General features: G+C 31.4%; 4 protein-coding genes and 1 non-coding gene across 10 annotated transcripts; 2 read left to right on the plus strand and 3 right to left on the minus strand.

The window, feature by feature from the left end:
* Positions 1 to 2,387: 2,387 nt before the first annotated feature.
* Positions 2,388 to 2,469, plus strand: TRNAS-AGA (transfer RNA serine (anticodon AGA)). The gene has a single exon. It is a non-coding gene; the product is annotated as a tRNA-Ser (tRNA).
* Positions 2,470 to 4,196: 1,727 nt separating this feature from the next.
* On the minus strand, positions 4,197 to 6,445 carry Rexo5 (RNA exonuclease 5). Its single transcript, XM_040717841.2, has 2 exons — positions 5,412 to 6,445; positions 4,197 to 5,353 (listed from the first exon to the last, which is right to left on the minus strand). The coding sequence occupies exons 1-2, from the start codon at positions 6,360 to 6,362 to the stop codon at positions 4,628 to 4,630; spliced, it is 1,677 nt and encodes a 558-aa protein (XP_040573775.1). The 5' UTR covers positions 6,363 to 6,445; the 3' UTR covers positions 4,197 to 4,627.
* Positions 6,446 to 12,902: 6,457 nt separating this feature from the next.
* Positions 12,903 to 15,906, minus strand: LOC121123080 (uncharacterized). Of its 3 annotated transcripts, none has more exons than XR_005865906.2 (3): positions 13,375 to 15,563; positions 13,175 to 13,315; positions 12,903 to 13,113 (listed from the first exon to the last, which is right to left on the minus strand). XR_005865906.2 is itself a non-coding variant. In XM_040718164.2 (2 exons), the coding sequence occupies exon 1, from the start codon at positions 14,315 to 14,317 to the stop codon at positions 13,385 to 13,387; it is 933 nt and encodes a 310-aa protein (XP_040574098.1). In that variant the 5' UTR covers positions 14,318 to 15,906; the 3' UTR covers positions 12,903 to 13,315; positions 13,375 to 13,384. The 3 variants fall into 3 exon arrangements, 1 of the variants encoding a protein (XP_040574098.1); XR_005865905.2 differs by having other exon boundaries at positions 13,172 to 13,315; positions 13,375 to 15,378; XM_040718164.2 differs by having other exon boundaries at positions 12,903 to 13,315; positions 13,375 to 15,906.
* Positions 15,907 to 16,970: 1,064 nt separating this feature from the next.
* LOC121122753 (glycoprotein-N-acetylgalactosamine 3-beta-galactosyltransferase 1) lies at positions 16,971 to 20,279 on the plus strand. Of its 2 annotated transcripts, XM_071890387.1 has the most exons (9): positions 16,999 to 17,406; positions 17,463 to 17,693; positions 18,030 to 18,149; positions 18,213 to 18,342; positions 18,396 to 18,481; positions 18,536 to 18,788; positions 18,856 to 19,157; positions 19,718 to 19,842; positions 19,906 to 20,279. In XM_071890387.1, exons 3-9 carry the CDS (start codon positions 18,122 to 18,124, stop codon positions 20,029 to 20,031), a joined length of 1,050 nt encoding a protein of 349 aa, XP_071746488.1. In that variant the 5' UTR covers positions 16,999 to 17,406; positions 17,463 to 17,693; positions 18,030 to 18,121; the 3' UTR covers positions 20,032 to 20,279. The 2 variants fall into 2 exon arrangements, with proteins under 2 accessions (XP_040573725.1, XP_071746488.1); XM_040717791.2 differs by having other exon boundaries at positions 16,971 to 17,693.
* Positions 19,830 to 21,440, minus strand: LOC121122755 (uncharacterized). 3 transcript variants are annotated; one of them, XR_011781379.1, is made up of 4 exons: positions 20,980 to 21,395; positions 20,720 to 20,919; positions 20,631 to 20,655; positions 19,830 to 20,575 (listed from the first exon to the last, which is right to left on the minus strand). XR_011781379.1 is itself a non-coding variant. In XM_040717793.2 (3 exons), the coding sequence occupies exons 1-3, from the start codon at positions 21,306 to 21,308 to the stop codon at positions 20,583 to 20,585; spliced, it is 585 nt and encodes a 194-aa protein (XP_040573727.1). In that variant the 5' UTR covers positions 21,309 to 21,440; the 3' UTR covers positions 20,365 to 20,582. The 3 variants fall into 3 exon arrangements, 1 of the variants encoding a protein (XP_040573727.1); XR_011781378.1 differs by having other exon boundaries at positions 20,126 to 20,575; positions 20,720 to 20,902; positions 20,980 to 21,344; XM_040717793.2 differs by having other exon boundaries at positions 20,365 to 20,655; positions 20,720 to 20,902; positions 20,980 to 21,440.
* Between the last annotated feature and the right edge of the window lie 448 nt (positions 21,441 to 21,888).

The following is a 21,888-nucleotide window of genomic DNA, read 5'->3' on the forward strand; positions in this document are numbered from 1 at the left end:
AATTTTATCTTAAATGAAATGGGCTAGCCGTGAGTAATAAAAGCATTAGAAACTCATCAATTGAGGAATATTTGGAGCCATCGCTAAGATTTTCATCTAATGTCACAGATTGGGATGAAATTAAAAACAAAAGTTAGATATATATATATTAAGGGGTATCACGGGACCGCAAAATTGAGCTATCAACGCATTTTTACCCCTCAAAAAGTTGCGAATAGTAAATAGATATCCGTTTTACTAAATAAAATAAAAATCCCGGAGAAAAAAAATTACCACCCCTTTTCGTCCTGAAAGGTTTCTGTATGAACTAAAAAAAATTATGAAATAAACTTTTTTTCCATTCTTATTTCTAAAAAAGTTTTATGTGCTTAAAAAAATGATATTGCACCATATGTAATTTGTTAGTAAAGTTAGGATTTTGTGTGAAAATAGACGAAAAAACTAAAAATTACTTATGAAAAGGAGAAAATTCTGCCAATCTCTTATTTTTTTATTCTATATAAGTTAGTACATAATAATGTGGACAATTATCCGTAATCTTTGCTGAATGCTATTTTTAAACATATAATATGTAAATATATCAATTTGGGTACTGAAACTTAGTTTTAAATTTCCTTTGTGTGTATTATTTGATTTTAAAGTTGACAAAATTTATCTGTTTCTTTGGTTATATCTGTAAACCTTACAGGAAGCCACTGAAACTAGTTTTATTGCCCTTTCTACAGATTAGGAATGGCATGGATATTTCTCTAATTTCAAAGACTCATTCTTTGATTTCATAAGTTCTTTATCTGACCAATGTTGTAAGATTGGAGGAACTGAAATTACTATCTTAGACCAATCGTTCATATTCATGAAATGATTTGATTCATAGTTTATTTTATTAGGAATTATGAATTGCCTATGGGGGTCATATGAAATTTTGCATTCAAGACTTTGTTCAATACAAATTTACGAAAATTTACAAAAGATCCATTTGCTAACAATATATTTTCATGATGAGCGAAGAAAGAATTTCGGGATAAAAATTTTCTACAATAGGGGCCAGATCTTGATCAATACCTCTTGATAGTGAAAATGCTTCGAACTAGCATAGCAATTCGGTTGACATTTAATTGTAAACCACATTGGAACGTAATAGTTTAAGATAAATGCTACCAATGAAACCCTAACTAATAAGTTAAATCTTAACACAATAACTAACCCACCATAAAATAGAATTAATAAATAAATCTCCGCAGTAACTAAAGTTGAGGAATTAACCAAAGAAGACACAGGAGTAGGAACAGCTATCGCCATGGGAAGCCAGGAACAGAAATGTAGTTGAGTTTTTTTGGTACAAGCTACAAATAATAGTACGACAAGGAGATAAGTAAGGCAAAATGAATTACATCTCCATCAATTATTTCGAGAAATGGAAATTGATGTAAGAGTACTTTACAAATCTAGAATGAGTGTATCAACACACAAATTTTAATATCCAATTTACAATAAAAAAAATATTTCTTGTACACAAAATTTAGCAAAGGTTATTAACATCCATGTCTGAGAGAGCAGTCGTGGCCAATTGGTTAAGGATTTAACTATGGAAAAATGTATTACAATTACAAAGTGGTGTATAACATTGGTTAAGTCAGCCACTACAAAAAAGTTTGATATTGCAACTGATGTATAATTGCTTTCCGGATGTCCCTGCGTATTTTTTTTGAAATTTTTTGAAAAATGATAAACTTTAGTTAAAAAAACTGGATTTCACTAAATCGGCTCTAACTCCCTCAATTTTGCTCGGATCGTCCATTGCAGGTTTGAGCCAGCACAGATTTGTAACATTCCAGATCGATTGGTACCATTTTTAGCGAAATTTGATGACAAAAAAAAAAAAAATTTTTTTTTTATATTTTCAGACACGACACTTTGATTTATTATTTTTTATATATTCAATAATATTTTATTACTCATCTTAAAGAACGAAACAAATGCATATCCTCCAGCTTTTGACAAGAAATCTAATGATGCCTTCAAATTTTGGATATCTTGATGCTAAGCGGGACAAATGGGCCAAAATAGAGTTTTTGGCCAAGTCGACCTGTATTACAATTCCACATTTGGGTTAATAACTCCAAGACACGTGATTGGACTAAAATGAAATTCAAAACTTAAGTTTGACTTAACCTCAGCGTTTTAACAAGATATGTTTTGAGTTTTTAATATTATCCAGTCCAGAGATATGGAAGGAGGTTATTACATAAACCGTGCCAAATTGAAGGTTTTACTTCCGTCAATTACTTCTGGGAATATTGTTTGATTTTAAAATAAATTACATATTTGGAATGAATGTATCAAGACACAAATTTTGATATAAGGTTGATAACTTAATTTTCTAGCCCGCAGTCGTGGCCGAGTGGTTAAGGCGTCTGACTAGAAATCAGATTCCCTCTGGGAGCGTAGGTTCGAATCCTACCGACTGCGTATTAGTTATTTTGAACTTTTGACATCATTCATGTACATACCATCATATAATAAGTAATTTATATAGTTTTCTTTAATTAAAAGTATTTTCTTTAAATGTTGTGATTAGTAATGTACTCTTGCGTAACAGCAAGGTTTCTGTAGTGTAGTGGATCATCAGTTGTTAAATAAGCCTCCCTTTTAAACCATTTACTGGGACGAGTTTGATTTAAGTCTTGCTTTACACTTAAAAGGGATTTATAGACATTTTTTATAGATGGGAGAATTGCTGGATTTAGATATCTGGGCTGACCAAAAAGGAAATGCAGAGTTAAACTTCTTGTAGCCATTGTCGTTTCTGTTTGAATACTACATGGTAAAAAATTACTTGCATCGAATTTATAATTAAGTACTCTTGAACAATTGTTCGATTTGAAGTTATTGTATAAAAGAAAAATGTTAATAAGTCTATTTTTCAAAATTATAAAGAGGTAATAATAAAGAATGTAAAATTTTGATTTCTTTGTTCCAAATGTACAAAGTACTTTACAAACATTTAGCATTTATGCTATTCACATTATTATATAATAACTTATAGAGAATTTAAAAAATAAGATATTAGCAGAACTTTCTGCTTTAAATAGGTAATTTTTTTCTTTTTCGTCTATTTTCGGCCAGAAACATATAACATTTTATACTACTATCAATTTGTTTGAATGATGTCAATAATTCGAACATTTGTGTTGCAAACGTCACTAAATCGGGCACAACGTAAATCTCGCTGTAGAAGTAAGGGTTTTATCAAAAAATTACATTTGATACAATATCATTTTTTTAAGCACATAAAGTTTTTTTTTTTAAATAAGAAAAAAAAAAGTTTATTTCATAATTTTTTTTTTACTTTATACAGAAACCTTTCCTGACAAAAAAGGAGGGATTTTTTTAATAGTAAAACGGATATCTATTTACCATTCGCAACATTTTGAGGGGTTAGAATGAGTGATCACTCAATTTAGGGGGCCCGTGATACCCACTAATATATATTTATATATTAAGTTTTAAATTTCAGGGCTTTAATTGATCTGTACAATAGTAGAAACTTGTAAGCATAGGCTCAAACGCACCCGCTACAAATCGGTAAAATAATTGAGACATTATTACAATGACATAACATAAGTTCAAAAGGCTATTTGTCATATTTTTATGAAAAATAAAGTATTTATTAGATTTGAATAGTCAAACATATACCTTAAACAAATCAGACCTTTGAGATTCATAAATCACAATTATTTAATTTCAATATCACAAGCCTCTTATTAATAGTCGGTATGCATCCGAATATTTGAATCTAATAAATTGATGTTTTTCTCATAAAAGGTTGAGAAATGGACTTATATTATGTCATTGTGGTTATTTTTTCTACCCCATTAGTAGCAAAAGTTCTTGAGTCTTCCATTACAGGTTTCTAGGTTTTTTAATACTAGAAACTAGTGTTGGTACGATTCTAAAAATAAAATCCCGATGCCTCTTGATCATACTATTATTTTAAATTGAAATAAAATGTACAATCGCATATATCAATGAAAGACAACTAAAGAGTCTTTAGTAGTCCTTGATATCAATATATTAAATATCATTTTTCGCCCAAATAGTCCTTTGAACAAAAATGTACATTCGAAAAATAGTTGATATACGGTGCATTCATTTTGATTCCAATGGTATCCACGGATTTCACATTGAACAATTAATTTGCAAATTTTCCGAAAAATCTACTTGAACAGCAAATTTACCCTCTTTTATTATTTCTTTTAACGAAATAAGTTCAAATTATTATTTCTTTGTAATAAAGAAATGACTTGTGGAAGCATAAATTTTTTCAAATAAAACATTTATAAATTCAGAAAGAGCACTAAGGCTCTGTGAGTTTAGCAAAAATTCTTCAGAAATATCTTTGCTAAAGAAGTAAGGATGAAATGTTTTTGTTTTTTTAAATTCTAGAACAGTCCCTCCACGTTGATGAGAAGATTAGGAATTACTGACCTAAATATACCCCCCTAAATTTAAAAACTATACAACTTCTAAGTTTGATGGTTAATAATCGTTAACAAACATAATATATACACAAATAAGAAAACATGGCTGAGAGTGTTGTTTCAGAATGAAATTTCGTAAGAGAGAGTTATTCCTTCAATATCTGCTTTTTCTTAGGATCTTCCTTCATGGCTATTCCAACAAAGGCATCCTGACCATTTCTACCAGGCCATATATTAAAGAAAAGGCTATTGCTGGGAACAGACTTCCAAACGCGTTTCGTTATTTTCCAAAGCTTTTTCACATTGACGTCATCTAACTTTCCAAAAGGAATATGACACAGAGTCAAGTCTTTACTAGCCGCTGATTCACAAGCAGCCTTATAGCATTGGTTAATGGACTTAGTTTGCATCAGAATGCTGGAATCCGGTAATAATTCCTCGTATTCATGTAAGGATTCATTTACTCCAATTATTTGTAGTTCCTTTTCCTTACAATTAATATCAAAGAAGGAGGCTTTATATTCATCCTCGATTTTAGACATTTCATGGCTAATTTGGGAATCCTTCATCATGGTATCACCGAAAGAATATCCGTTTTTTAATTTCAAAAGTGCAAGTTCCATTGTACTTATAGCGTCTTCCATGGGACAATGTCCACTGGCTCCTGCGTTTTGAATTTCTTTATTCAGAAACAATTTCGTTAAAAGAGCTAATTTGGATCTTCTTTGGCGGTTTCCTGTGAGATTGTATATCTGCGACGTATCTATGACATATGGATGCATCATTTGAATGGCATCCATGTCAGAATTTAAGGAATGTCCTACTAAAATGGAGTCCGGAGACAGGATTTCAATGATCTTATTTTGAACATCCTAAAAGAAACGAAAAATAAATAAAATAGGAATGGTTCTTTTATTGGATCATAAATACCTCTAACGTCGTTGTCACATCCTTCAAAAGCTCTTTGGTAATACCGGAATATTGAGTCAAATAATTAATAATATGATTACTTGGTTTGACTAAAGAATGGTAGAGCACATTTAATTTTTCGTCCACTATACAAATGCTTGTTAGCTCTAATTTACCAGAGACTGTCAAACACATTTCGCAATCAATGCAAAAGAGAGGAGACTCATTGGTGACTCTATCATATGATAGAAACGTGGGTACATAATGAGCATATTTCAGTTCGCTGTAGCCAGGTATGGGCATGGGATATGAACACTCCAGCATTTGTCTAGGATTGAGGAGCAACTTTAATTTGAGAGAGGATTCCAATGCTTGCTCCGTCTCTGTCACAACTGGAAAGTTAAAAATAGTTTTGGAAAAGAGTGCGTCATTCAAGGACATTTTTGAGACAATGTTGTACTTGAGGGTTGAGGAGAGAGATAAAAGAGCGAATTCTTTTGGGAGGGAGGGTTGAGGAGATAAAAAATGAAGCTTATATGGAAATAAAGGCTCCCAGTGTCTGAGAAGATCTTCTCGATTAGATATATAGTCATCCAGTCCAAGGTTATCCATGACAAGAACTGACATAGACTTTACTTTATTCCACTTTTCCAATTTGCACCATGAGTAGGGTTTGTAGGAGGATCTATCGCCGATCATGGCAAAGCTGAGAAGATTTTGAAGGTCTTGGAAAAAGAGGGGCTTCCTCTGCGAGAAAAGAACATCAATGGACGCATCATGACCCTGGGACTTCAAGTCAAACTTGGGAAATTCCTGGAGCTTCTTTTTACGCTCTTTCAGTTTTGCTCTCAGTTCCTGGAATTCGCATTCATCCAATCGAGGCCTCTTCTGTTCGTCCTCCTCTACGAGCTTCAAAAAGGCGGAGAGCTTCCGCTTCTTACGCTCTATTCGTTCCGTCTTTTTCGTGGACATTTCCGCACGTGTGTACTCTTTCAATGTTATTACTTCAGAATCACTATGATTGTGACATGTGGGAATATAAACATAAAATACTCTCTATGACGTATGTACTCAATATTATATATTACGTCATTTTCCATGTTTTTAAGAATTTCATCATTTAATACGAGCTTATTAAATGCATTATAAATTCGTACAAGGTCAGTCAGCATATTTTTTCAGTTCTCATTGAAAATTTAATTGTATAATGGATGACGTCGTTGGGGCTCCAAATGCAAAAATAAAACGGTAGAGAGAAAAATCTAAATATAACGTTAATAAATAAGGAATCAATAGATAAAACAAATTTAAATTACTGATGTACCCAATGACGTCACTAAAAAGACAAAATGTATATATATAGGCTGGGACTATTTAATTAACATTTCATTTTCGTACTATACCTTAGTAGGTGTAGTCATAGAAGAAGAAGTAGAGGAATACTATTATGTAGTTATTATAACTTAGTTATATGATGTATCGTAGCATTGAAGGGTCATTTATGAACATTTATTTTTATTATATACATTTTGTTATTATGTGTATATATTTTTAACAAATAAAGAAATGAATTTATATTAGAAACTTAAGAACATTTAATGAAAATCAAATAATAAGCATAAATGTGAAAACATCATTTAATTTGTAAGCACATATCCAATTCCTCCTAATACATATATTTATTTTCTAGTTCTAATTTTTTTATGGAAGAATCTCAAGCCAATATATTGTTTTATATATAGTTAATAGGGGTGGTCTTAAAAGGGCTTCAGATTTATTATATTAAACTACATTACATTTTAGTCAACTTTAAAATATAACTTTCTCAGCGAACAAAACTCGACAAATTTTTTTAACCTCGACAAATCCAAGACTATGCTTTACAAAGCTATTAGTCAATTTATTTGAAACGGGAGATTCCTATCTTCTCCTGTTGGGCTGAAGTGTAAAAACAACATCATTTTGCTAATTATGTTGCTCAAGTTGGATTCAAATATTTTAAAATATATATCAAAAATATCTTAAATGAAGCTAATGGGACAAACTGTGACAAAGGAGATGTAGCGTAAGTTTGAGAAGTGACGCATGCAGCTACGAAATTTACGATATCCACATCGATACCAGGCCACCAAAAAAATTTAAATTCAAAGTTTTGGTATTGGATCTAATACATCGGCCTTGGTCCCGAATTTAAAATACTGGTCTTGTTGTCGGTAGTGCTGTGTCAGTCCTAGTTTAGAACCGAGTCCAGTCCGGTACCATCAAGTCCCACTTATCGGTCCTTTAAGAAGGTAGAATCGATCCCTCATGACGTCAATGAGGGTGTTTTTCCTCCTTTTAATTATTTTCTTATATAATTATAAATTATATAACAAAGTAACACCATAATATGTTCGTATTATATAGTATTAAAATGAAAAATATAATATTTTTAGCAAGATATGTGCAATAATCTTAATACATATTTAATATATCTTATTTGGCTTAATAAACCATCGATACTTTTATGAAAAATTCCAAGGACCGACATTTATGGAGTGACAGTTCTAAGGACCGGTACTTAAACTGGACTTGGCTGTCCGAATAAGTAAGGACCGACACAACACAAGTTGTGGCTATGATTTTCGTCTCGAACCTGATAATCTCGGTTTTGACTTAGTCTCGATCCTTATATATGTCGTGGGAATTCCCTCCTATATTAATAAACCAATTTCAAATAAAAAGACAAAAAATAAATTAAGTCAGTTTTTTTGCACATCTATCTTCTATTATTTTTGTATTTTCTTAATTAACATCAAATATGAACATGAAATAATAGATAAACATTAACATATATCAATTTTCAAAGAAATAAATATTCAAAATAAAAATATTATTAGCAATAGCTCGTAAATAATCAAAATTTTCAGGATTATCCTAATTATTTAAAATAATTTTTTTCTACATACATTTTATTTTTAATTATAGTGAAATATTGTCAATAAATATATTTAAAAAAGGTGTATAAATCGTTAATTGAAGTTAAAAAATATATATACCTACATATATAGGTTTAAAGAAATAGTATATTTGAATATGATTGCAATTAAATTGATTGGATTGCTGATGCAAATAGCCCTGATCGTTATATCGCAGTGAATTTCTGATCGCTAACAATCATTTTTATAACATAAGCACTACGAAATAAGACATGAAATTTCGATTATAAATTGGTCAAAATGTATTTTTTACCATTATCTATTAGATAAAAGGAAAAAATATTATTTGAAATTTTTTGTAACATACCTAATTTATTGGTAGCTTTCCAGTGACATTCTTCTTGTCTTAAAACCCTTCTTGGTTAATGTAGTACTTAATCGAAAAATCTGACTCGTGAGAAACATTTGTGTTATAAAGTCCGGATATTGAATATGATCCCAGTATAATAAAAACGACAAGATCACCGTTAAAAAAAAATAGATCAATTTTTAATGGAGGACAAATTTGACAAGTCGTAATAATAAATAAATCTTATCTTGAATTTTTTGGCACTATTGTCTTCAACTGTTTTGCCTCAGGACTTTGATATTGCCTGAGGACATTTTTCCCCAAGGATATTTTGCCTTAATAGATAAATAAGTGAGATTTATACGTCGGTTTTGTTATTTTTGGTTCAAATTGATGTTCCTTTAGAACTTTAAAATCAAAATATGTAATCTGCATTACTATAAAACGCATTAAGTGATTGTTTTCTGTTGGATAAATGATGAAATCAGGGCTTCAAATTTCAATGCATACACCAACTAGATATCTCTATGAAATGAATTCGAACCAGAGATAAAATAACTAATAAAATTAGTGTAGTAAGAGAAGCAAAAATAAATAAACACGGCAACGATTCGAAATGAAAAATTGCTAATAACTTCTCCGTTAGTAATTATTATGAGACATGATGGATTATTCATACTAGAAAAAACTCTTGGATTGACGAAAAAGTATTATATGAGTCAAGAGCATAATTCCAACAGAAAACAAACATTTAATACATTTTATAGTAATAAATATTGCCTATTTTGATTTCAATCAAAAATAATCAATCACGACGTATAAACGACATGTATTTATATATATACATATTAAAGTAATATATCCTAGAGGCAAAATGGCTCTATGGCAAAACTACCCATTACCAGATTTTTTACCTATTTGAGTACTTGCTATATCATGCATCTGTGTTTTGCGCAAATACAACTTCAACTATCAAATTAACTTGAATCAGTTCACTAAAAAGATTCGTTCACTGAATCAGTTTTAAGATAGATAAAATAATTTTCAACGATTTTTCGGAGTGATTCAAACTCAAATTAAAAAAATCTTTATTGAATCAATATAGCAAAATTTTGTTAGATTAAATTATAAACTATTAGATATAAATTTATTCAATATATATTAGATATACATAAAAAATATTGTGGTTCATATATTGATTACTACATTACGGTATTCATTCGGATCGAACTGCATTTAATCCAAATAAGTAATACAAACTGGCTGACTATAGTTGGACTTAACAATTTCAGCGTACAGAGATTATTTGTCCTATCTTCCGATGGGACATATGAAGAAATAATGTATAGTTTTTTTATTAATTTATCAAGTCAAGGACAAATAGTCGGTCGACTTTACCACCAGACTAAGGAGTCCAAAGTAATAAAGATTCCGCTAAAAAAATACAAACTTCTAAAGTTGTATCTGAAGAGGCATTATAATATTCTAAAGTCTAGCTTTAACTTATTCAAAATTGGACGTCCTCGCCAAACATGAATTTGAAGGGATGAAACAACCTTGGGAGATTTTAAATCCCTCTTCATGTTATTCTATAGATTTTTTATACTATTTAATGATATCTAGAAATTGGACCCTTTTATTCGGGGGCTCAGATAATTCGCCTATTACACCAAAACTGCCCAGTCAATACGATAATGTTACCTTCCAATAGCTATGCATTTCTCGAAGCATAGGAATTATAGATGATATTGAATAGAAATGGAAGGGCGACGAGGCTCCCCGCAAAAAGGCTACCCCCTAAAATTATTATTAAAAAGGTTGGGGTAATATCGTTCCTTGTTAATATTCGGGGAAGCAAACTATCGAATGATAAAAAAAAATCAATCCTACACTAAAACAAACCCGGCCTACGCCAGGTTAAATTCTTGCGCAGACGCTTCTCTGAACATCAAGGATCCCTTGTAATATCCCATAATACAGTCTGGCACACAAATAACTTGATACAAATGTTCACATGTATGTTCAACATTCCTTATATCCTAAGACTTCCATATCGCACGAATAATTATATAACATTTTGACTTGTCCTCGAGTTAACACATTATTAATGTAAGCGTTCATTTGAGTTAATAAATGATTATTATTTAAGATCACCTGCACAACCCGTGGGCTGGGTATATTTTTGAATATCACAAGAGGTCCTTGATGCTAAAAAAGAAGCCGCGGCGGGGAATTGAACCTGACTTGGGACCCAGCACTTCACCTGCACAGCCCGTGGTGTATTTTAGCATATTAGAAGAGGTCCTTCATGCTTTGAAACACAAAGGCAATGGAGTTTAAACTATCTTGGGGCTTAGCTCTTCACCTGCACAACCTATAAATTAGGGTATATTTTTGGACATTCCAAGAGGTTCTTGATGCTAAAGGAAGTGGCGGCAGGGGAATTTAACTTGCGTTGGGATTCGTTTTTTTTTTTTAAGAATTCAGTTCTTTTGATGATTCCAAGGTTAATGGAAATACACTTCTATTAACCTTGGAGGATTCGTTCTTTTCAATGCTTTAAACCAAGTATGGAAACGAGGACCCACTTGATCAATAGCTAAAAACTTTATTTGTCCACCAGAGGTATGTTTAGTTAATATTATGAAATCTATGAGTTATCTAATATATTTTACTTTTAAGAAGATCATTCAAGATCCAGAAGATAAACCTAGCTTAGGTAGAGAAGATTTTTATCATATGAAGCTTTATTAACCCGGTAATTTTTTTTTATTCGAGTTCCAAGATGATGATGTTAATTAATGTAAAATATATACGAGTATTTATGATTAAACTATGGAGTCAAAGTCAAGTCTAGACTCCAAGTTCCCACCTCTGACAATAATTGACCATTATATCTTAAATTATTCATTTATTGTTATACTATTAATTATTCGAATTAATAACAATCAACAAATTATAATTGTATAATTGAAAACTTCCCTTTAGTGTTGAGACTCGGTGCAGCACCGATTTTTTTTTTTTCGGTTCGATCTTAAGTGATTTTTTTTGGGCCAATTTTTCGGTCCAGACCGTGGACCGATTTTCTCGGTCTCACTTTGTATACCGATTTTGATTCGGTCTCGATTTATAGGCTGATTTTTTTTTGGTCTCATATATTATGAGAGATCAATTGTGTTTTTTTTCTCTCAAGTAGAACAAATACTTTATACATATAAGAGACGGTGGAATCAAGATTAATCCGAGCTATATCTTTTAAACTTCGTATAATACAATTGTACTTGAAAAAACATATGATATCATGTTATAAACAATTTATCTGTGAAATCAGTCTAGACCGATTTTTTTGGGACCGAACTATACCGAGCTTTTTGGTTGGACCGAATTAGTTCGGTCCCAAAAATAATATAACGGTCTCAGATCGGTTTAGGGTTTCCAGACCGAACCCCAACACTACTTCTCAAAAGCTAAAGAAGAAAACAATTTCTTCATTCCCCACAGCAATTGTTGGGCGTGATTTATCAATAGACAATTAATCATTGTATTTAAAATGAACCAGATTATGTCAATAAGAAAAATAATGTAGTTGACGTCATATGGAAAGCGACACCTTGCAAAAAAGCGTTAAAAAGCTGCACCATTGCATCTCTTCAGGCTAACTTTCGCGTTCCGTTACTTGGTTTAAAGCTTTAGCCAATGAGTTCTTATACTATAGTATAAGAACTCATTGCTTTAATTCTTATAAAGATCAAGTAGTTTTGATTAGTCAGTTCTTCTTTTGTTAAGACACTTCAGTTGGTGACTTTGCATTCGTTCGTGAGCGCAAATTAGAGTACCCTTGAAGTATCGAGGTAATTAACTACCGTGCAATACTTCAATATATTCATATTTCATAACTTAACAAAAAAGTCAAAATGGATCAAGGTGACTAAAGAAACTAAAAAGCAAGGTGTAGAAGTAAACAAAAACTATGTAAATGAATTATGTTCAGGATTCACGTAACCTTGATCATAAATATAGAATATTAAAACCCTTGGAAGATGATTAGGGCTATGTATTTTTGTTTAAAAATAACTTTTATAATTTTTTAGAGCATAGTTATGATTCAGATACTACGAACAGTGGTTTTAATTAAGGGTTTAGGTTTCTAGTTAAATTTTAAGAAAAATACATAACCTTGTCCAAAACATTGACTTCTATTAAATTACAATAGATGAATCTTAGTTAATATTAAGTAATCCATGATTTAATGTATGATACAAATTGCATGTGTATTTGTCATTAAATAAAAATTAGGTTACGAATATCAATATATAGAAGGTGGATAAAATAAATCATAAATAAAATGCGAGTAAATTAAGTGTAAACTATAATAATTTTTCAATAAGGCTGTGGATATTCATTCCTTACATAGGACGGAAATCCATTTATATAAAGACAAATCTGTCACGACAATCTAAGGGCAAAAATAATATTAAATTTCGTGTTCCTCTTAATATTCAAAATCCTTATACTACGTTAGAAAGAAATTGACTATCATATTATGGAATGAAGCAATGGTAGTATGTGTGCCCCTAGAATACAGATCATCTTAACGGAAGTGTTCTAATTACTTTTTAGTGATCACAGACGATGAATAGATAACTTTGGCAAGAAATCTAAAGAATAGAAATGAGGCAATAAAGTAACAAATTATTTAAAAAATATTAATATTTACTTGTTGACAATTAAATGTTTACAAAACATTCATTACATTTGGTGATCAGTATTTCCCTCAATTTCTTAGCACTTAGATTGGACTTCCTTTTCTTATTTATAATATTCATCACTCGCTTTCTTCTTGCAGAATTCAAAAACATTTTCTTCACATTCGAAATTAGTTCATTTGTTAGAGGAAACTTTTGTTGAACCATATCTGCATCTCTATGTAATCCATGTAAATCACATGTAATGTGAATCAATTCTGGGAAATTTGTTCTAAGATCTTCACCTGCTTCGATACAATACGAGGTGTTATCAGTGATGAAAACTTTAAGTCTATACTGGGCAAAATCTTCTCCCAATAAATTATAAACTGAGCTACAGACGATGTTCTTAACATTGTTAGCATTTGCAATCTCAATAAAGTCTATTAAGTAAGGTCTACCACAGAAATTTTCGTCCAAAGAGCCAATAAATATTGCCGTGATTGAACTCCCTTGATCTCTTGTCTCATCTAATGCAACGAAAATATCCTTTTCTTTTACCTCTTCTTTTATTCTATCCAAAACTCCTTGACATACATCCCCAACTAAGTTAGTAACGACCCATCGACCAGGAGAAGTCTTCCCAGTATATTTTTCAACAAACTTGCAGAAATTGGAATGATCCACAACATTTAAAGGAATGTTACACGACACAAGTAACTTTGCTATGTCCAAATTGAACGATGTGGCGTTGAGTTCTCCTTCATCTCCTTGAATCTTGTGTTTCTTGATGACTTTTAAGTTGTTGATGTGATGGGACGTTTTGGAGTGGCGGATTACTTGCCATAAAGAACGAGATGGGCACGAGAATTTGCAAACACGGCAAGATATACTCTTATTCCCCAAATCATAATTCCATACATCAGTACCTCCGTTGTTAGAGACCCACGAAAAAAGGCACGGTTTCTTTGGCATGATTCACGTGACAGAGCTCCGAAGGGAAGATGCTTGTTGCCGATCAGTAAAATACTTAGGAGAAGTTAATAGTTAATGTTATTTACAGTCAAAGTGTTGTGAGGTGGTTTTAAGAAAAATCAGCTGAATGTACTTCTAAAATAGCTAAAAATTATCTAGTTTAAACAAAAAACAGCTCAAAATTGGCTAAATATTTTTTTTTATAAATACATTATTCTATCTTAAATGAAGTAGTACATTTACTGTTTCAGGAACCATTTTATTTCTTAACTTGGTTTTCATTAAATTCATTTGGATGAATACACTTTCAACTTCAGCATTGGAATGAGGCAATTTCAATATTGTTAAGGCAATAAAATTAAGCTCAGCAAAAGTATTTAGCCTAGACGCATCCTTTATAGGTCTACCTCTATCCAAAATTATATTGTGTCTTTTGTTTCTAGCCATTTGACAAGGGTTATTGAATTACTATTTTTGTTGTGTCCTCTGGGCTAAGAAGGTATATCCTAAGATTTTACTAAGGGTAATATGAACTTTTTCACGTGCTTCCAAAACTTAACATTTACATTGTTTTTAATAATTTCACATTATCGGGTAGCCTATTTCTAAGTTTTTTAATAAGCTTCATCAAAAATTGGGATCATCGATCTCGATCCTCTAACAAGTGATGGGTCTTGTTAGAGAGGAAATTTTCACTTCATATCTTGAGTACAATTTAGGCACGAGGTATTCTTCTAGATTAGAGGTGAAATGATCAACCCGATGCTGATTGATAGGAAGTATCCCTCTATTTACAAAATTTCCAACCAAAACATTCAAGTCTTTAATCAATTTGGTAAGATCACTATCATTGAACACAAAAATCTTGTTGACTCTTTGGACATAATTTAGTACCGATCAAAAAATTACAAATAACCGTGATAATATTCATCACTGTATATAGAATAGAGCATTTTCGATGTGCAACACCTTTCGGTTTAAAGTAAAAAACAAACTAAAATGAGTTTTTAAGTCCAACCATTGGCCACAAACTCTTTGTACAGTAGAAGCTATAGATAACCATCTTGCTTGGCAATCTTGTACAATTTTCAGAGGTTAATGTCCATCATTTATTAGTTTAAATAAATTAACATAGGCCTCCTGTCTTAAGGAAGATCTAGCAAACCAGTTATAGGTTTCTTTAACAAGAAATTCCATATCCCTGGCTATTGTATCAGAACTTGCGTGTGAAACAGCCAACAGTACTGAATGACATAAATAAAAAATAAAATTCCCTTCTCTCTTGCTGATAACCAAATGAGCGCCCTCTAGAACTTCTTTAAAATACCTATAATTAATAAACAAGATTTATTTCTTAACCATCTTTGAATCCGCTATAAAATAAAGGGTATCTTTTAGGGGCATAATAGTGAAAAGGAAAAAAAAAAATATTCATCCCCTTCAGCGAAAATCCTTTTAGATGGAATTGCCGAAGATCACCATTAAATATTCTATTAACTAACTAATTCAGGGTTTTCATAAATGTCAACTATAAAAGAACATCCATAACACCTTGACATCTTAAACGGGTTCCAGTTCTAAAATATTACAATTTGGACAGGTAGTCTGATATTTGTGTCAAAATATTGATTATCGTAGCCGATCGAGTAGTAAAAAAATGAAACAGATGACGTGATTTTAAATATAAAAAACACTCCCGTTTTAGGGGAGAATTGATTGATTGTTACAAACGCTATAATGAAGTGAAAATGGGCTTATTATCCTAAGACGTATTCCATAAAACCTTTTTTTTTAATAATAACTACAAGTTCATATAATCAATTAGATATTTTTTTTTGGACTTAAGTTCTCTTAAATTTCTACTCCTTGTGTGATTCTGTTAATTAATAATATATATATAATTAAATAACATTTTTTTTTTTTTTGCTGAAAAGTTATCAAAAGCTTTAGAGTAGATTTTTCCTTATTTAATTTTTCTTATGGGAGTATGATGAATAGGGATTAAATTAAGCTATTCATCAATTTCTTACAAAAATCATATATAATTTCAAAGTATTATTGATGTATAGATGATCCATATATAAAATCAATAATAAAATGTTACATCTCTGAGCTAAATTTCAGAATCAGGTGGCCAAAATAATATATTAAAGTCAGGGACGAACTGATAAGAAATATGACAACAGTCGTCCCTACGGTTCATTCAATACAAATCAAACTTAGGGTAGATAGGGAAAGGTTGTTACAAACCTATATCGATCGACGATTGAGCAAATTACTAATTATAAATGGACAATGGGTGCTGTTAGGTAGGGGATGTGTTCCTCTCTGACTTTATGTAACTCCTAAAATACACCCTTCCCCCACCACCAGATTTAACAACTTTTATATAGTAAAAGAATGAATTCCTTCAATTTTTAACATCCTAACTACGCACTTGAATAGGAGCATCTATTTGTATATTTACTGTATCCTTTTAATTTATTAGTTGGATATTTTTCACTCTAAATTCATTTATTGTACAAGTCATAATTCATGCATGAGATTATGGACATTATTCTCTGCGATCTAACTACCCTACAAAAATTGAGCAGCTGATTCAAGGGAAATCATTTGTTTTTGATTCCTCTATTATAAATTGTCACAAAATAATTTGTGACGTCATATTCTTTCTTTATCTTATTGTTATTGTATGTTATTTACTCTATCATCTATGTAGACTTGTGTAGTTTTTGTGTGGACCTAATTATCGTCATTTTGCGTCTATAATATGTATCAGTATATTATATTATAGAATGTGTAGGGAAATCGCGCTCTAACACATAATTTTCTGGAGAGAGGCGGACATTCTTGTGTAGCTCTAATAGAATTATTACATTTAAGCATGACCTCTTAATAATTGAGGCATCCAATTTGATTTTCTTTTATTTTTTTTGAAAAGGAAGGAAGTCTTAGAAAGAATGAGCTTGGAGAGTTGAGAGAGGGGATCCTTATTAGTTACTTAGTTATTGACATTGTAGAAGTATTTTATGTTGAGGTGTTGAAGGAGTAGAGAATTATAGGTACTTCTTGTTCCTCTCAACAAAAGGGTAGGAAATGTTGGACCGATTAAATCAAATTATATTCCTGAGAGTTAATTTTGTAGCTGGTAGGACCGTTGTTGTGCCCTATCGCCTCTCACAAGGACTAGAGAGTGATCATCTCTTATCATCATCGAATTCAACAGAAATTTAGTCTTCATCCGCTTCTCAAGTCTCTACCGAGTCTAAAATAATTCCTTATCATATATTATAAAATATAATAATATTCACTTATCATATCAACGTCCTCAACAATAGTTCATATCTTTTCCTATGCATTTTATCTTATTCAAATTGTAAGTGGGGGAATACGTTATTAACTTTAAAACAAAGTGTTATTTTTTGTAGGTTGTTCTTGACTTGTGTTTAATTTACAAAGAAATTTGATTTCCTTTGATTGATTTATAATGTCTTCTTGTTACGTATTATTAGAAACATTTAAAGACTTCTAATTAAAAAGTTATATTGAACGATGTTTAGTTCACGTGTTTGTATAGTTAATTTATATGATATAAATATATATTACTTTTCATTTGACAAATAAAAAGACAACCAATACACAACATTTACTTACATTCAACAACATCTTTTTGCAATCTACTTATAAATATAATGTTATAATGCTATTTCAGATGCCGCCAGAAGGACTTCATGTGTAGTATATACTTAAATTTCAAACCACAACTTGATTGAATACCCATTTGTGAAATTGTAAAATCAGAGGATGTTGTTGGGAAGTCCTACCAAAAAAAGTAAGGGATAATTTCTTTAATGATGTTTTGACTTCATTCTTATGTAAAAAAATATTCTTTTAGCAATCACATCTCGAACGTTTTATTTCACGCTATGTTTGGGGATATTTTGCGGGTTTAGTTTTGCATATCTTTTTATGAACATTTCATCCTTTTCTATCGAAATACCTTCAGCTATTCATAGCAATGAGAAGTAAGTCTACCTACATTCTCAATATATTGTAAATAATGGCATCTTTTCAATAGTTTCCTTCGTAGATGGATGAGTAAGGGAAAAGACAATAAATCCGAACCCTTTGAAATCCATGGTAACCAGGAAGAGTTCCATAAAAGTAAGACTCTTCTACATCGTAACATATTAGAATAATTTGTTTTTATTTATTTAGCTCAAAATTCTGTTGCGGATCAATTATATAAAAAGGTTCGAATCCTTTGTTGGATAATGACTGGGCCACAAAATCATGATCTCAAAGCTATACATGTCAAAGCAACATGGGGTAAACGATGTAATATTCTTCTCTTTATGAGCAGCAAAGAGGATCCTCATTTGCCAGCAGTCAAACTCGATGTTCAAGAAGGTCGTGATCATCTATGGGCAAAGACCAAAGGAGCGTTTAAATATGTTTATGAAAATTATTAGTGAGTAAAAATTAACACAAGTAAATAAGATTTTTAAGCTAGGAGTATAATTAAACATCTCAATTAGTGATCAAGCGGATTGGTTCCTCAAAGCTGATGACGATACCTACGTGATAGTTGAAAATCTGCGCTATTTACTTCAAAACTATAGTACAAATGACCCATGGTATTTTGGAGAACGCTTTAAACTCTATATAAAACAGGGCTATATGAGCGGTGGAGCGGGTTATATTTTAAGCAAAGAGGCACTTAAACGCTTTGTTTCGAGAGGAATCGCTGATCAAACAGGGGTTATTTGTAGAGTTGATGGAGGTGGAAACGAGGATGTTGAAATGGGAAAATGCATGGAGAATCTTAAGGTTGAAGCAGGTAATCTAATATTGTCCAGACTAGTGCAGTTACCGTGATACCAATATTTTAGTATTGGTATTTCGACACTTGTTCCACTTAATAAGAAATAAATATTGTCATTAACGGCATCATTATGTGTAGTAGTTATTAGTATTGCATGCTTACATCATTGATGAACCATTTTTTAACAATTATGTAATGGTGCTGCAAGGAGGGTGAAATGGAAAAGATAAATATGTGCAGGGCCCTTATTTTTAACAATCGAGTGCAGAGCCTAAGCTCCAACCCCTCCCAGTAAACAAATACAGGCTGCAAGTACCAGCTGAAATACTTATTTAGTTTTAAATGTCTCAGTACCTCGGGACTTCTATAGTACCGGGGTGCCGAACAACGCTAGACATAAAATCCTGCTAGTATTAAACTCTCATAAGATCATCATTTAATAATAATTCCATTACTACTATGTTGAATTAATGTTTAATGATATTTCTTCCCTTAATTTAATTGGAGTTGAAAAAACGTTTTATGATACTAAAAAAATGTAAAACATCCTTTTACTGATGAATAATTAATTTTAGGAGATTCGCGAGATTCATATGGTAGAGGTCGATTTTTTCCTTTTGTTCCTGAGACGCATTTAATACCTGGATCTATCCAGCCTGACAATTGGTTTAATAAATATCAATACTATGAAACTAAAAATGTGAGTTTAATTAATTATAGTTCTTGATTCAAGTGTTTTAAATAATATTTTCTTATATTTTAGGGACCAGAATGCTGTTCAGATAGTGCCATATCCTTCCATTATGTATCGCCTAATTTAATGTACGTTTTAGAGTATTTAGTCTATCATCTACGACCCTATGGTGTAGATTCGGAAGTCCATTCATAGATTTTGAGATGGGGCTCTTTTTGTTTTGTTTTGTTTTTTTGTGATTGTCTAGTCAATTGATTGAAATGGTTTAAGTCATAGAGAAAGACGGATATTGTTTTATCTATGGTTTAAAGGTTTAATTATTAACAGGTCATTTACGGTATTTCATTTTGTAGTTTATACTTTTTCTTCTTCTTTCGAACACACATATAGACCTATATATATTTTACAACGCAATTAAAATGTTCTTTTTTGCTCTAAAAAAAGTCGTAATAATTAATTAATTAATAGTATTGAATCCATTTTATAATAGAATATTATGTTAACAAATGAGTTCGAATTGTTACATAATTATTTTGTTTTTTTTTTTTTTTTTTTTTAAAACAAGTTGTCGCTCAAAGTCGTTGGCGTTTTTGTTCATGTCTTGTACTACTTCTCTTTCCAACCTTCCTTTCTTCTGGAAAAGCAATGTGCACCCCACTACAATTCCAATAAGAAATACAATGATGAAGAAAATCACAATTCCAATGATATATGCTCGGTTGGATCTATCAGTGTTGCTCTAGAAATTAATCAATTAATAATTTGTGACACCAAGCACCTATATTAATACTTGCCATGCCTCTCTCTAAATGGAAGTTCCTGTATAGGGGGAAATAAGTATAAATTGGAACCTGTGATTCTTATTCGAGTACAATCACCTTACCTCTCCACCATGCATCCAAAAAAGGAAATTTCTCTTATCCCTCCAAATGTGGAGTTCAAATCTATCCGAAAACGAAATTTAACACTTGATGCTTCAACCACTCCGGGTAAAATAATTCGACTCCATTTATCCGGAGGTCCTAGCCTTACTCTATACTTAGCAGCATTTTCATTTAAATTAATTCTGTTTTTCGTTTTTTACTGTGGTTGGATTTTTAATAGCCTTGAGAGGTTAATGATTGATAATTATATTACACTTACTCGGCCTCTTTAGCATAACCTAACTTCCAACTATATTGGAGTAATTCTATCCTTGTTAGTTTAACTGCCTCATTAAAGGAGATAATGATGAAATGTCGTCGAGTTAGAGGATAGCGAGGAGTCCACATCGTTGATGGGTCAAGATCTAAAACATTTATACAAGTCAGACGGTGATCTGTAGGAGTATCGGACTCGCAGCGAGGCTTAAGCCTATGCAAGTTTAATCTGTTCATGTTGTTACAGTCTTTTTGAGTTGAACTACCAATGCATTGCAAGAAATAGAGGAGAATAGACGACTTATGAAGAGTCAACTTGGAAGTAGAGGACATTATATTTTATCCCACTCATTTGTTTGTGTTAACTGCAAAAAATATGTTCAAGTATACAACTTATATAGAGAAGTCATTGGGTGTGAACTAGGGATGTTTAAGTATCGATACTAAAAATGAGTTAGAATGAACATTTAATGTGAAAATAACGTAGAAAATCAAGTTCAGTGGGTAACTATGTACTACATCCAAAATGGCTGTCATTTTTTTATAGTAAACACAAAAAATAATTAATATTGGATCATTCGTTTTGCTGTATTAACTTTAAAAGACTCTTCAGAGAATTTTCAAATAGATTGGATCTCAATTTTTGGAAGTACAGCCCTACCACTACCAAATAAAAACACTTTAGACATTCCATACTTATGCACTTTATTGTATATATATATAGTATGTATAACACTCCAGTGTTCCTCAAGGTTTTCGGTTCATTTAACTTTTACCTTAACCAATTAACTCCACCTATCGTGGTCATATGAGGGGGCGTCCTCAGGTTGTTGTTTTTTTTGCGGGGGGCTTGGTTTTGGGTATTTTTTCTTTTGAAAAATTAATTTTTGGAGAATTTTTTTTTCCAAAATCC

This window comes from Lepeophtheirus salmonis, chromosome 8, assembly GCF_016086655.4.
Source record: "Lepeophtheirus salmonis chromosome 8, UVic_Lsal_1.4, whole genome shotgun sequence".
Taxonomy (NCBI): Eukaryota; Metazoa; Arthropoda; class Copepoda; order Siphonostomatoida; family Caligidae; genus Lepeophtheirus; species Lepeophtheirus salmonis.

Bases quoted from the DNA above. Each gene is read 5' to 3' on its own strand.
- Rexo5 (XM_040717841.2), bottom strand. From the start codon at position 6,362: ATGTCCACGAAAAAGACGGAACGAATAGAGCGTAAGAAGCGGAAGCTC. The intron at 5,354-5,411 runs GTATTTATGATC...CGTTTCTTTTAG, and splicing joins ATGTGACAACGACGTTAGAG to GATGTTCAAAATAAGATCAT.
- LOC121122755 (XM_040717793.2), bottom strand. From the start codon at position 21,308: ATGTCCTCTACTTCCAAGTTGACTCTTCATAAGTCGTCTATTCTCCTC. The intron at 20,903-20,979 runs GTAAGTGTAATA...AACGAAAAACAG, and splicing joins GGTTATGCTAAAGAGGCCGA to AATTAATTTAAATGAAAATG. The intron at 20,656-20,719 runs GTAAGGTGATTG...CCCCCTATACAG, and splicing joins TTTGGATGCATGGTGGAGAG to GAACTTCCATTTAGAGAGAG.
- LOC121123080 (XM_040718164.2), bottom strand. From the start codon at position 14,317: ATGCCAAAGAAACCGTGCCTTTTTTCGTGGGTCTCTAACAACGGAGGT.
- LOC121122753 (XM_040717791.2), top strand. From the start codon at position 18,122: ATGTTGTTGGGAAGTCCTACCAAAAAAA. The intron at 18,343-18,395 runs GTAAGTCTACCT...TCTTTTCAATAG, and splicing joins GCTATTCATAGCAATGAGAA to TTTCCTTCGTAGATGGATGA. The intron at 18,789-18,855 runs GTGAGTAAAAAT...CATCTCAATTAG, and splicing joins TATGTTTATGAAAATTATTA to TGATCAAGCGGATTGGTTCC.